Raw genomic sequence first — 15,911 nt, 5'->3', positions numbered from 1 at the left:
ACTGAGACACTAGGGGTTCTGTAAACTGACACCTTTTATAGTCTCTGATCCAGGTCACTCAATATTGCTGGTCAACAGACCATGCTTTGAGTTTCAGGGGCTTTAAGAATAAGCCCCAAACCCCTAATGTCAAGTCTGGCTCACAGAAATTATTGGCAGTGCCAAAACATTGTGAAATAAAGTTTATATTTTATGGCAAAGCTTGAAAAATTTAAACATTCTTTTTTGTTTTCACTGAACCACATGGCTTACATGATCTTAATTCCCTGACCAACCTGGGCCCTCAGCAATGAAAGTACAGAGTCCTAACCACTGGACTACCAGAGAATTCCCCAAGAAAAATTTGAACGTGAAAAAGTTCATCTGCCCTTTGGCCTTCTTGCTTGACTTCTATGGGCAGAACGGTTCTCGGAGCTTTCTGAGATGCTGTTCCCAGGTTATAATCTTCAATACAGCGCCAATAGAATTTCCCATTTCTTTCTTAGATCGGCTGATTATTTTTTTGTTGTTGACAACAAAGCAAAAGATTTCCAGATTTTTAGTCTGAGGACCTCCGCACCATACCTCACTGACCCCTTGGGTCACTGACTTATATCTATACCACATCCTTCTGTAGCCACTCCTTCAAAGAGGGTCCTGTTAAAGGATGAGATCGGTACATAGAAAATTCAGTTTAAGAACCCACTACTGCAGAAGCTTGGAAGAAACTGAAGAAGTTACAAGAATTTTACTACTAACCAAACTCTATGCTTTTAACCAAGCCAATGCTGTGATTTAAACAGAGATGTTGATGTATGGCAAAACAAATACAATATTGTAAAGTAATTAACCTCCAATTAAAATAAATAAATTTATATTAAAAAATAAACAGAACTACCTTATGACCCAGCAATCCCACTTCTGGGCATACACACTGAGGAAACCAGAATTGAAAGAGACACATGTACCCCAATGTTCATCGCAGCACTGTTTATAATAGCCAGGACATGGAAACAACCTAGATGTCCATCAGCAGATGAATGGATAAGAAAGCTGTGGTACATATACACAATGGAGTATTACTCAGCCGTTAAAAAGAATTCATTTGAATCAGTTCTGATGAGATGGATGAAACTGGAGCCAATTATACAGAGTGAAGTAAGCCAGAAAGAAAAATACCAATACAGTATACTAACACATATATATGGAATTTAGGAAGATGGCAATGACGACCCTGTATGCAAGACAGGAAAAAAGACACAGATGTGTATAACGGACTTTTGGACTCAGAGGGAGAGGGAGAGGGTGGGATGATTTGGGAGAATGGGAATTCTAACATGTATACTGTCATGTAAGAATTGAATCGCCAGTCCATGTCTGACGTAGGGTGCAGCTTGCTTGGGGCAGGTGCATGGGGATGACCCAGAGAGATGTTGTGGGGAGGGAGGTGGGAGGGGGGTTCATGTTTGGGAACGCATGTAAGAATTAAAGATTTTAAAATTTAAAAAAAAATAAAAAATTAAAAAAAAATAATAAAAATTAAAAAATAAAAATAAAAATAAATAAAAAATAAAAAATAAACAGAGATGTTTATTCTAAGGGGCTTCCCTGGTGGCTCAGATGGTAAAGAATCTATCTGCAATGCAGGAGACCCAGATTGGATCCCTGGGTTGGGAAGATACCCTGGAGAAGGGAATGGCTACCCATTCCGGTATTCTTGCCTGGAGAATCCCATGAAAAGTGCCTTGTTCATGGTAAACCATTCTGGACCATGTATCTTTCCTCTAGTCCACAGATTCTAATGTTTAAAAAATGTGTTTTCTTTGGAATACCTGGATTCTGATTATATTATTTACCTTTTAAAAGAGGATTGCTGGTTAATGATACATGAGTCAGAAAGACTGGGAGAATTGCCTAGCTAATGACATTTCCTGTACCATGAAATCCATGAAGTACAATTGAAAAAAAGAAAAAGGAAAGGTTGAACACTCACAGTGTCCGAGTCAGCATCAGGCACACTTAGGTAGGTCCATTTCCTGTCAGAGCCTGCTTGAGAATTCTTTAAGGAAGTCGCCCAAAGGTCAAAAGAGAAAAGCGCATTAGTGCAACAGATGGAAATAAAAGACACCAAAAGACTTGGAGGCATACAGATAGATAAAAAGACACAGGGACACCTAAAGCCTTCTCAAAGAAGGGTTCAAACACCAAAGTAAGATGGGATGTTATTCCGTAGGAGTGGGAAATTATGGACTTGATGTACGAATAGGAAAGAAAGTTGCTTGGCTATGTGTTTAAGGAAAGTGAGGAAAGTGACTGGTGGTAGCAAGGAGGACATCTGAGGAACTGAGAGAATGGCAGCAGGCAAATTTACCAGCTGAGAACTGAGATAATTCAGAGGGTTCAGCTGATGAGAGCCTGAACTAGGGAGTGATGAGGTTTTAAAACATGGTAGGGAGAGGTTTTTTTAAAGTAGGAATCAGGAGCCTTAGGAAAAGCCCCCACAAAATTTGAATGAAAGGTACTCTGTGGACAAAAGGCAAGCAGGAGATTATAATAACTTTTAATTCATGATCCTGTGTCTTCCAAGAACTTGATTCTCTTCTTTGGTAATGCAAAGAAAACCAACAAGAGAAAGAATATTCCAGTGCACGCTCAAGAATTGCTTACTGTTGACAGGCCACTCGCTAGACTGTGGGTATTTGAAGAAAACCGGGAGGACACTAAGTCATCAATGCCATCTTCCATCTCTTCTAAGGAATCCTAAGGAAGGATGGGGGGAAATAAAATCAGTGGCTTGGTGTCTTTCCTAGAAAGTCTTTTCACTTACAAAAAACACTTTAAAAATATTATAATTGACTTATGATTGCTTTATGACATTGGTTTTATTTCTGTCATACATCAAAATGAATTAACCATAGGTATACATATGTCCCCTCCCTCTTGAATCTCCCTCCCACCTCCCGCCCATTCCCACTCCTCTAGGTTATTACAGAGCCCTACTTTGAGTTCCCTGAGTTATACAGCAAATTCCCATTGGCTATCTATTTTACCTATGTTAGTGTATATGTATCCATGCTACTGTCTCCATTCATCTCACCCTCTCCTCTTCTCCCTGTCCATAAGCCTATTATCCATGTCTGTGTCTCCACTGTGGCTCTGCGAACAGATTCGTCAGTACCATCCTTCTAGATCTCAAATATATGCGTTAATATACGATATTTGAAAACGCTTTTCTTAAATACTTGAAATATCAGATAGAAATATCTAGGAAAAACTCCATTCCTAGGTTTTGCTCTTTTGTTCTCCATTCAACCTGAATTACAACCATCTGAAGATTGGGGTCCCCTTCCTAGCGATGCTTGCTTTATGGAAAGAACATGAAATGTGGACTCACACAGACCTGGGCGTTCAATTCCTCCTTCCCTGCTCACTAAAGTGATTTACTTTGAGCAAAGTGTTTATTTTTTAATTTAAAAAGTTGAGGTGCATTTGTGCGTGTATGTGTGTGTGTATGCACATTAACACATGCCTGTGTATGTCTATACTGTTAAGACACGGAAATGTATCTTGAAAATCTCGCCGATAGAATAAACTATTTTACATATTGGTTTCTTATCCAAAATTCCAGATTCTACTTTTCTTTCCCCACTTTTCATCTCCTGGTTATTTAAATAATACATTTTTATAGTAAAAATATCAAGTAATATAGATTAAAAAAACTTGTATCTCCACTCACATATTAATAATTAAATTTTAATAATCTTTGATGGATGAACAGGGTACACATACACACAGATAAATGGATTATATCATGCATGCTATTTTCTTTCTTTCTTTTTTTTTTTTTATTAAGGACACCTTTCTTTTTGGTTTCTCCTCTCTTCCCTGGTCCTCCTTCTTGAAGCTAGTATTATGCATCCTATTCGAATTACATTCTCTTTTCAAAAAGTTTTCCCCATCTATTGATGTAGTTTTTATTTTCTCCTTTAATATAGTGAAGGGGCTTCCCTGGTGGCTCAGACGGTAAAGCGGTAAAGCGTCTGCCTGCAATGTGGGAGACCCTGGTTCGATCCCTGGGTCGGAAAGATCCCCTGGAGAAGGAAATGGCAATCCACTCTAGCACTCTTGCCTGGAAAATCCCATGGATGGAGGAGCCTAATAGGCTACAGTCCATGGGGTTGCAAAGAGTCGGACTCGACTGAGTGACTTCACTTTCACTTTAATATAGTGAAATATTAATTATGTAAAAGATATTCTTATAGAGATGAATTCTTCTATTCAAACCTAGAATAAAACTTGCTTATTGCAATATTTTTGATTCATTGCTAGGTTTGTGTATATATTCAAGTTTTCTGTATATATTTATAAATTAATTTACCTTGTAGTTTTCTTTTTTAAAACTATTTTAAAAATCAAGTTTGAGTATTCAGGTTATATAAAATGGCTTCATATCATCAATTTGAAGATTTTCAGATTTTCTATGATCAGTAATAGTTTAATAACATTGGAATTATCTGTTCTTTAAAGGCTGAATACCAAGTAATCTTTGAAACCATTTGCTCTCATTGCCCACCACTACCGCTGCCCTTTTGTGGTGGATTTAAAAATACTTTGTAGTTTTTTATTACTATAGTAAATAACATTGAGTGTTAGAACTAAGTTTCCTGGTTTGTGTCAGAAAAATTGTAATAATGTCATTTAACATTTGTCTTATCTTTCATCCAAGGAGTTCAAATTGGATTATAGCTATTGTAGAAAGAGGAATTCCAGAATATTAGAACCTTCACAATAATTTAATTCAACGTTCTCATTTCATGAATGACTTTACCTTAAACATTAAATTTCACATAAGTTAGTCTCAATTGAGAAGATAGTTTAGGGGGATAACGTGAGATGTAGAAATGTTCATACAAAACATATAGTCAGATAAGTCTAGTAATGTTGGACTTAGGAAATGTTAGGATTTCTTACATTTTCTGGGTTTAGATTAAGTGACATGCTTTTAACAAGGAACTGAAATCCCCAACAGTTGTTTTCTTAGCGATACTTGTCACTCATTAACCTGATCACCTGTTACCTTTTCTAAATCATATTTGTTTTTATATGTTAGTTGTGAAGACTAATAGGAAGAAATGATTGTATATCCTCACTTCACTTTCAAATCATCCTCCCCAAAAGTGGACAGGTTTGGAATAAGCCTGTGCCCTTTCTTCATGACCATTAGACACTCTTCCATATCCAACTTACCAAGTCTTTGTCCAAAGCTCCAGGGACAGATTTGCTCCTTATGCTTATAGTATCCTCTAAGTCTTCTGTAAATGACCCACTCAAATCTAACTCAGATCGACTCCGGTCTGCAGGAAGGAAAGGGGAAGAAGGGAATCATCTTGTTTTGTTAGAAGGGTTCACTTCTCATTGCAAATGTTTCATTGTTATTCCAATTCTTTCTAGGGATAAGGCATAGATAGTGTCATGAAAACAATAGTCAGAAACTTCACACTGTTTATGCTAACATGCTACCGTTTATTAACAGTATTTTGAAATTTTCTTGGACTGACTTACCAACACTGATCTGTACATTTCTCCTTTGAGCATAGGAAGGCAAATGTTCTACTACTATAACATGATCAATTTGTAAGCTATTTAAGAATTTTGTTGTGCTCAAAAACCTTGGCAAACTCTCAAAGAATGGGCCATTAAGCTTAGAAAAAAATAAAACATTAAGTATTCCTTATTTATTAGAGAATCTATTGTCTATTCCATGGAGAGGAGCCTGGTGGGCTACAGCCCATGGGATCGCAGAGAGTCAGACATGACTGGGCATGCACACATACATTGTGCTTTTATATTTGACATAAAATGCAATGAAATGATACAAGTTCTTTTCACACAAAAATGGAGTAGCTATAGGGAAATTGAAAGGAACTTTTATTTCTTTGCACACCAGAACATTCTTTCATCAGCAGAATTTCTTGCTTTTAAACATACAAAGAAAAATGCAAAACTCAGTAATGCTGTGGATAGCTTATCAACAGTTTATTTCCATAAAAGACTTCTATGTCAAAACCCTGCTGAGAGAGAATACTTGCTTATAAATGAGAAAGACTGAAGAGAGCAACTGATTAAGACTGAAATGATAAATGAAATAGCACAGAACTGCTTAGCATAGCACCAGACACAGAGTATGTACTCAATCCACAGGAGCTACTGAGTACTGTTAAGAGGAGAAATGAAGGGCTTCTCAAATGGCTCAGCAGTAAAGAAGCTGCCTGCCAATGCAGGAGACACAGGAGACATGGGTTCAGTCCCTGGGTCGAGAAGATCCTCTGGAGGAGGAAATGGCAACCCACTCCAATATTCTTGCCTGGGAAATCCCATGGACAGAGGAGCCTGGCCAGCTAGAGCCCATGAGGTTGCCAAGAGTCAGACACAACTGAACAACTAAGTATGAGCACGAGTAGTAGAAATACGCTCCATGAGGTTGGCTTCTAGGCTAGTTTAAAATTATTCATTGAACTAGAGAACCAATTTTCTAGTCCTAAACAAAATGCAGTAATAGCCATGCACATTTAGCCAACTCTTTGGGAGCAACTTGTCTTGGAGAGACACCTCCAACTCAGCACAGAGAATCCAGCCTTAGGCTTTATGTTAGGATTAGCATTAGATAACTGGTGATTTCTTCCTTCTGGGGGTCTTGTCATGATATCAAATCTACACAGGGGACATAAAGTTCCTAATTATAACATATGTCTCTGAGGAGTTTCCTTATTCAAAGGTAATAAAATTACACCATAAAATAATATTTGTTTCACAGGGGTTGTGATGCTAAAGTGAAACAATATTTTTGAAGGGATCATACAAATGAAAGAGGTAATTAATAATCCCTTAATGCTGCTTGCAAAGAAGGCCTTATTTAAACCATGGAATAATGATTCATCTGTCTAGATACAGGGCACTTCTGACCGATGTGTCAATGGAACTACCATTCCCTTGAATTCTGGGCAAGTGTCTTTATCTTTTGTATTAAATGAAACAATCATATTTCCTGAACTCCTCTACTGACTTCTCGGCTCTGTCACTCAGTCATGTCTGGCTCTTTAAGACCCCATGGACTGTAGCCCACCAGGCTCCTCTGTCCTGGGGATTTCCCAGGCAAGAGTACTGGAGTGGATTGCCATTTCCTCCTCTAGGGATCGAACCCGTGTCTCCTGCCTTGGCAAGCAGATTCTTCACCATTGCACTATCTGGGAAGCCCCATGACTGTATACTCTTATCAAATTCAAAATTCACAGATTTTGCAAGGGGCTCAAGTTATCACATGGGTCCATGTTTCAACAGTTCTTACAGAGTGGGCCGAATACCATGGGTCAAAGAGTGGATGATTATTTTCAAAGGCGTGAAACATACATTTAAGGCCCCACAAGGCAGTCAGTTTCACCTGATTTAGTCATTTTTACAACAGAGCAGTCAGGTTGGAAATACCTGAGGAGAGGGAGGCCCGGGACACTGCTATGGATGGTGTGCTGGAAGGTTTTCGGCGATGAGTCTTTGTGAGGTCCTCAGAGGTGCTTTCAATGGCAGCCAAATCGGTGAAATTTTCAAAACCACGTTCCTTCTCACAAAGTAGAAATGGAAATATACATATAATATTGACTGTAATTGACTTCCAAATACTTCCATCTACCAGTATAACCATATCTATCTTACTCTTCAAGAGAGCCAGTTGACACCTAGAGAGCCCTCAACAGGAGTCCATAAGTCTAAAACTTACTATCAATACTCTCAAAAATACCTACCAAGAGTTTTGTTAACTAGCACAAAAGGTGTCTGAAATAATTATTTGTTCACAAAATTAGTGAATATTATAAGGTTATCAGTAAAGATGGTGTAAGAACCTCCAAACTTACATGAACTATGTGTAAGAATACGGCAAGCTTTACACCCGCAGCGTAGTACTCAGGGTTAGAACTCTTGCTTCCACGTTTGTCCTCATTCTCCACACCCTCTCTCCTCAACCATGCCTTACTTTCACCACGTCTCACTTAACATAAAAGTATGCTACCTTCCCCATCTCATAGGCTGGATGATCAGAATATGGTTGCTTACATTGTTATTTAAGTTTTTCATTATTTTACTAAATCTATTTATCTGGCTGTGTTGGGTCTTAATGGTGGCAACACAGGATCTTCAATATGGCACTCGGGCTCTCTAGTTGTGGTGTGTGGGCTTAGTTGCCACACTGCATGCAGAATGTTAGTTCCCAGACCAGGGATCAAACCCTCATTCCCTGCAATGGAAGACGTATTCATAACCACTGGACCACCCAGGAAGTCCTCCTACATCATTATTGCAATAAAATTTCATGCAAGGCACTTATTAATGTTCATAAAAGGATAAAGAATGGAGACGTCCCTGTTTATAGGAATAGTTTTTTTTTTTAAATTGGGTATCTACTTGCTTATAGATGCTTGTTCATGTAATGGTATTCAGTCTAACATTTTATGTTTTCTCTTTTTTAAATTCTTTTTATTGAAGTATAGTTGGCTTACAATGTTGTGAAAATCTCTGCTGTACAGCAAAGTGACTCAGTTATACCATATATACATTCTTATTTACATTCTTTTCTATTATGGTTTATCACAGGATAGTGAACATAGTTACCTATGCTATATAGTAGGATCTTCTTGTTTATCCATTCTAAATGTAATAGCTTGCATCAACCAACCCCAAATTTCTAGTCCATTCCTTTCCCTCCCCTGTGACAATCACAGGTCTGTTCTCTGCAAGTCTGTTTCTGTTTTGCAAATAAGTTCATTTGTGCCATGTTTTAGATTCCACATATAAGTGATATCACATGGTGTTAATCTAACATCACATAGTATGATGAATGGCATTATTTTGTTCTTTTTATGGCTGAGTAATATTCCACTGTATATGCATATCACATCTTCTTTATTCATTCATCTGTTCATGGACATATGGATCGTTTTCAGGTTTTGCCTATTGTGAACAGTGCTGCTATGAACATTGGTTGCATGTATCTTTTTCAATTATAGTTTTATCTGGGTATATTCCCAGGAGTAGGATTGCTGGATCATATAGTAATTCTATTTTCAGTTTTCTGAGGAACCTCTATTTTCCAGTGACTGCACCAACTTACATTCCTATCAACAGTGACACTTAATTTCATTATAAAGGAAAATTCTGTCCCAACTTTGCCTGTGCCCACAGGGGCTTGACAATTGCATTGTTCCAAGTTCACTTAAGTATTAAACTAATTTTGCACTTCTGAGAACTGGACTAAGGTTAAGTGGCCATGCAAATGACACCATGATGTGATATGATTGAACCTAAAAGAGACTCTTCAGTTGCCCCTTCCAAAAACAATCAAAAGCTGTCTTTAAATGTCCTAGAGAAAGGAATCCCCTTCTTGGTGCCCTACATTTACCCCATAACTTAGACACTGAGGCAATGTTAATGGACTCACTCCAGAAAGATAGAAATGCAAATCAATGCAACTCCAATATAGACTGGATTTGGTCTTTGAGTATTTGCCAACACATACTACCTGTAACAGGAGGAATATAAGTCCTAACTTTTCTAATTGCCACCCATTCAGAAAGGTGGTCACACATGGATTCCTCCAATGAAGCAAGACCAACTTCCTTAGCAGCAATTAACAGTGACAGTAAATTTTCCAACTGGCACCCTGGGAATAACATTAATATTGAGCACTAATAGGCCAATTAATATTGCACAGTATGTAACACATACCCTGGAGATTCACGATGTGAGGCCCCAAATTAGTAAGTTATATCATAGCAGAGCACAGGTTAGAGACTTTCATGTTCTAAGAATTTTCCATTTTAAAAAGGTACTTCTCACATGCTAAAGCAGACAAGAACACTGAAGCAAAGAGATGCTGAGAAGTGGGAGAAATTGTTAATTTGATCATCGTGTAACTCCATATGGGTCTTCTATTCATCATGAAAGAGCAAATATGCTTCATAAAGTACTGTGCTGCACTAAGTTTATCCAACAGAACGTATTTCTCTTTGTGCCTCTTTTTCTTTTAGAAAAGACTAGCTACATCTGTTAGAATGCAAGCGTGAGATTAGCACAAGCACCATATGTGTGTGTTAGTTGCTCAGTTGTGTCCAACTATGTGACCCCATGGACTGTAGCCCGCCAGGCTCCTCTGTCGATGGGATTTCCCAAGCAAGAATACTGGAGTGGGTTGCCATGCCCTTCTCCAGGGGATCTTCCCAAATCAGGAAACATGGAACCTGGGTCTCCTGCATTGCAGGCAGATTCATTACCATCTGAGCCTATATATATCAATACATATGTCTGCTCATTCAAACATAGGAAATTTTTGTTGGGGAATATCTAGGGCTTCCCTCATGGCTCAGACAGTAAAGAATCTACCTGCAATGTAGGAGACCTGGGTTCGATCCCTGGGTTGGAAAGATCCCATGGAGAAGGGCGTGGCAACCCTCCTAAGTATTCTTGTCTGGAGAATCCCCATGGACAGAGGAGCCTGGCAGGCTTCAGTCCATGGGGTCGCAAACAGTCGGACATGACTGAGCCACTAAGCACAGAGCAGGTATTGTTTAATAAAGAAGTATTCGTATATTTGTAGCAACTTGGATGCACTGAGAGATTATCACAGTAAGTCAGAGCAACAAATCTAAAATATGACAAACGAACCTGTCTACAAAACAGAAAACAGAATGGTACACACAGAGAACATACTTGTGGTTGCCAAGAGAGAGGGTTTGGGGGGAGGGATGGAGTTGGAGACTGGGGTTAGCAGATGTAAGCCATTATATGTGGAATGGATAAACAAGAAGTCAGTCTCTTATGATAAAGCACAATGGAAAAGAATGTAAAAAAAGAATGCATATATGTGTATAATTGAATCACTGCTGTACAACAGAAAGCAACAACATTGTAAACCAATTGCAATTTAATGGTTTAAAGTTCTTAAAATTAAAAAAAAATTCATCTAAAGGCTGTAGATATGAGGGGATTGGTACATGAGAAGGAAGCTCCCTCCTTACCCCCTACCTCCAGTGATGGTACTTAGGGAGATAAGCCTTGTTTTGAGAACAAACTTGACTAACTTACTAATTATTGGACTGACAGTCTGCTGATTCCCTCTAGCAGAGCTGTACCAGCTGTTAACATTTTTTTAATACTTCTGGATCAGTTGGTGAGCAGGGCAACTCCCAGTCCACCCCTTCTTCCTGTGCTCCTGTCCTCCACAACCCTAGTTCTCCTCACAATCCAGGTCACTGCATGGCTGGGAGGGCCCTCAGGATGCTGCCCAATCTTGCACCAGGGTCTGTTCTGATGGCTCAGTGCCCCTGACATACCAGTTTCTAAATATTTTGAATGCCATCCCTTTTCAGGCTGCCAGAGAAGTGAGTACAGTCACCAACTGGGCATGCACTTTTCTGGCTACTGAACAACACTGTTTGTGGAGCTAAGTATAAACACTGATGAAATTTTAAATAGGCCTTTTATCTTATCAACCAGTTTAATTTAGACTAAAACTGTTTAAATACACTTATTATTATTATTCTTTATCCTGTCTGAACGCCTTTGGACTCTTCATCAAAAATATCTGTAGAATCTTGTCATTCACAATCTCCACATCTATCTTCGTGTTCCAAAGCCCAGCAACACCTCCTGCAGTAATACCCTGGCCTCCTTCCTAACTGGCCTTCTGGCTTCCACTCTTGTTCCCAATAGGCTCTTCTCGGCATAGTCCTCAGTTTCAGCATAAACAGAAGCCAGATCATGTCACTAGTCTGCTGAAAATTCTCCAACTGCTGCCATCTTCTCCAGAGTAAATGCCAAAGTGCACACAGTCCACATGGCCCATCTGGCCCTACTTCCCCTCTGAACTCATTTTCTCGTATCCCTCCTTTGTTCACTCATAACAGCCATACAGCGCTCCCTGTTCTTCCTTGAACACACCACATATGCTCCCACCTTAGGGTATTTGCACTGGCTGCTCCTTCAGGGGCACTAAAGATCTTTCAGACTCTGGTGAAGCAAGGGCACTGACTATGCAGATGGTGGTCCTTGATTTAAGTGATTGCAATATAAAGTGATTCCAACAGCCTTCCCATAATGTATTTACTGAACATCAGTGCTGTCCCAGCATGGATGACAACTTTGCAAGAGATGCTCGCAAGCCTAATTCTTTCACTTCTTTCAAGTCTTTGTTTGACCAGGGCTTGGCATAGAGAAAGCCCTCATTAAATATTGGCTGAATCAAAGAATTGTAGTTTGTATGTAAAGATATAATATGTGAGTTATCTATATGGAGTTTCCTGCTTAATCAAACAACCTAGTAGATGTTCATTCACTCAAAAGAACAGCTTACACACACAACACACACAATGCAATTTAAATTTCTGTTATGTGCAGACTCTTTAACAGATGTATTGAAAAGAAAATGATAAAAATATTTTAAGAGTCTACCTTTCCTAATTTAAATCTGTTGGCAACATTTTAGAACAGTCAAGTTCTTGACAAATAAAATGGATGATCAAAATCAGAGTGCTAAACATGATTTATATTTTACTGAAACCATGTAGCCATTGAAACCCCCATCAAACAAATTCCACCTCTGAAACTGCCCTTTCCTTCACACTTGAGGCCTCCTGCCATGTGCTATGGATGTAGGAGGTTCAGTTCTGAGCAAGAAGCATCTATTACTGTTAAACAAGATCAACAGATTCAGAGAGCTGAAGGCTAGCCATGCCTCAGTGGTGAGGCTGAGTCCCAGATGGAGCTGTTCCTTCACATCTGTGAACTTACTCGACTGCTGACTGAGGTCACGCTGCGGGTGCTGGGGGCCGGTGACCTCGGAGTGCCTGGGGTCATGCCATTGCTCCGGACACTCTTCGGAGTTCCAGGACCAGCTTCTGGCTCATTGAAATCTGATGAACCAGTGCTTCCCCTAAATGAGAAAAACATTCTGACTTTAAAATGGAAGTGGAGCAGTGACCAAAGACACAGTCAGGGAAAACTCCCCAGAAAACAATGGCAACATGTGGACCCCCTGAGGTACACCTTCAGGGGCTCATGAGGTTCAACGCCATTTGTCTGACTCCAGCGTCTTCGTAATTGAACTTACCTCTCCAAATATTTTCCCCACTGCTCAGCAGTACTCTTCTAGCCAGCCCAGGTTGCCAATTATTTTTTCAACTCACCATGCTTGCTCATGCTCCTGCTTCCACTTCTAAGGTTTTTGCTCACATTCTCCCCACCTGATAAGCCTTATTTGTCATTCTCGGTTTATCCAAATCCTCCCATCCTTCAAGGGCCAAATAAAGTCCAGCCTCCCTGACTGTGCTTTCTCTGTCCATCACAGGCCTTGCCAACCTCAACTCTACTCAATTCCTGGTGACTTACAGTCTTTCCCAGACTGTGTAGAAGTTGCCCACATAATGTCTTCTTTGGCTGCTTAAAAGATATGTGGGCCTTGGGACCTCTTTCAACATGAGCTCCTCGGGGACAGAGCTGATGACACACTTAACCATGACACCTCCAGCACCTTCACAATATCTTGGTGCAAAGGACACACTCAGTACATATTTAATCAAAGATTGGCAATTATATTTTATTTCTCAGTGTTTTAGTGACTGACTCATGGTGCACATTTAATAAACGAAGGCTAAAAATAATGACATTTTTGTAAGTGAGTTTGATTCACTTTTATGTTTGCTAAAATGGATTCAATTCCATTCAGTAATGATTCATGAAAAAAAAAAAAACAGTTCCTGCCTGGAGGTGATCGCAATTTTCTTATTAAATGGAGTTTCATAAGTAAATAAGTGTTGACAAATTAGAGTTTAAGGGAAGTGTTTGTCCTTTCATTCTTTGCCATCAGTGAGCACAAAATATGCTCAGTAGTAAAATGTAAGCCCTTGTGAATTTCACTCAGTTACTATTTTAATAATTTATAAGTGCACCTGTAATAACAAAATCTTCTTATTAAAGCACAACAGTGACAGTTTAGACAGATTAGAGCTCACAGTTGAGCCAACTGGAGGAGAGACTTATAGGAATAAAGGAAGGGCATATTTTAAAGAGAATGATGGCACATGGGTCATTAATAGAAGAAAAATCTGACAGAAGAATTAGCAATAAACATTGGAGCTGTTAATCACAGCTTGTAAGTTTTTTCAAGGCTCTGCACCAAAGAAGCCACCAGAATAAAATATGCCCTGATTGATACAACCAGCCACCACAACTATTGAGATTTATGCAAACAGCAGCTGCATTTACTGAGTATTGTCTAGGTGTTCGACAGTCTCCGTTCCACAACACTCATTTTTTTTTTCTTAAAAAATAAAAAGGTATGAACATTCATATTTTACAGATGAAGAAACTGAGGCTTAGAGAGGTTAGGCACTTATTCCACACATGCATACAGAATTTGTATTAATAACATACAGAGTTAGTATTAACATATGATAAAGTCAGAATAAAAACAGAATTATATGCTTATCCAAAGACAGCATTCAAGCTCATGCTAGTTCTTCAAATTGCTTATGCATCCTTTTGCCAATCAAATTGTTACAACCAGGCAGGTTCTACATGGATAGAATGTAGAAGAGGAATGCTATTAAGGAGAAGATAATTAAAGGATTGAGAGAGCTTGGAGTTAGTTTCTTAGAATTTGATTAAGTGAGCTCGGAAAATTTTCTGGGTAGCAGTCCTTCAATACTACACAGAGACAGTCCCTGACAGGTTCTTTCTAGAACTGGGGGTCTGAATAAATTATAGGACTATGGACTCTGCTCACAAAGGGTCTGTGACTGTGTCTTTTGTGTCTGATGACAAGAAAATAAAATTTGGGGATTAAATAGATTGATACAGTTTGAAATTCTTTGGTGATTTCCCTGAGCCCTCCAATCTCAGGTGCTACATTTCTATATTTGGTAACAGTTAACAATGTTTATTACTTTATTAGCATGTGAGATGAGTGCAATTGTGTGGTCGTTTGAACATTCTTTGGCATTACCTTTCTTTGGGATTGGAATGGAAACTAACTTTTTCCAGTCCTGTGGCCACTGATGAGTTTTCCAAATTTGCTGGCATATTGAGTGCAGCATGTGGAGGGAAAGTTATGACCAACCTAGATAACATATTGAAAAGCAGAGATATTACTTTGCCAACAAAGGTCCATCTAGTCAAGGCTATGGTTTTTCCAGTGGTCATGTATGGATGTGAGAGTTGGACTGTGAAGAAAGTTGAGTGCCGAAGAATTGATGCTTTTGAACTGTGGTGTTGGAGAAGACTCTTGAGAGTCCCTTGGACTGCAAGGAGATCCAGCCAGTCCATTCTAAAGGAGATCAGTCCTGGGTGTTCTTTGAAAGGAATGATGCTAAAGCTGAAACTCCAGTACTTTGGCCACCTCATGCGAAGAGTTGACTCATTGGAAAAGACTCTGATGCTGGGAGGGATTGGGGGTAGGAGGCAAAGGGGACAACAGAGGATGAGATGGCTGGATGGCATCACCGACTCAATGGATGTGAATCTGAGTGAACTCCGGGAGTTGGTGATGGACAGGGAGGCCTGGCGTGCTGCGATTCATGGGGTTGCAAATAGTGGGACACGACTGAGCGACTGAACTGAATTGAACAATGTTTATACCTTTCCCAAGTGATGCTGTTCTTTCTCACAAGTTCAACGGAGAAAGGGCTTAGAGACTTACCCAGGGATGCTGTACACTGCCCAGAGGTTCTCTACTCTTACAGTAATACTACCAAAAAAATGTCTCTCCCTACTGTTTTAGGTTTAAAAAAAAAAAAAGTGAAAGTCACTCAGCCATGTTCAACTCAAAAAAGTGAAAGTGTTAGTTACCCAGTCGTCTCTGACTCTTTGTGACCCCATGGTCTGTAGCCCAC

General features: G+C 39.3%; 1 protein-coding gene across 1 annotated transcript in view; it reads right to left on the bottom strand.

Moving 5' to 3' along the window:
• Positions 1-15,911, bottom strand: part of SYTL5 (synaptotagmin like 5) — a 115,516-nt gene that overhangs the window by 26,130 nt on the left and 73,475 nt on the right. Inside the window, exons 6-9 of the mRNA XM_005700922.3 lie at positions 12,814-12,955; positions 7,462-7,591; positions 5,227-5,333; positions 2,647-2,739 (exon numbers count right to left, since the gene is read on the bottom strand). Of these exons, the coding sequence (XP_005700979.1) occupies positions 2,647-2,739; positions 5,227-5,333; positions 7,462-7,591; positions 12,814-12,955 (472 nt within the window). The remainder of the gene's footprint in view (positions 1-2,646; positions 2,740-5,226; positions 5,334-7,461; positions 7,592-12,813; positions 12,956-15,911) is intronic.

Source organism: Capra hircus (genome assembly GCF_001704415.2).
Source record: "Capra hircus breed San Clemente chromosome X unlocalized genomic scaffold, ASM170441v1, whole genome shotgun sequence".
NCBI lineage: Eukaryota > Metazoa > Chordata > Mammalia > Artiodactyla > Bovidae > Capra > Capra hircus.
This window is presented reverse-complemented; position numbering and strand designations above follow the sequence as displayed.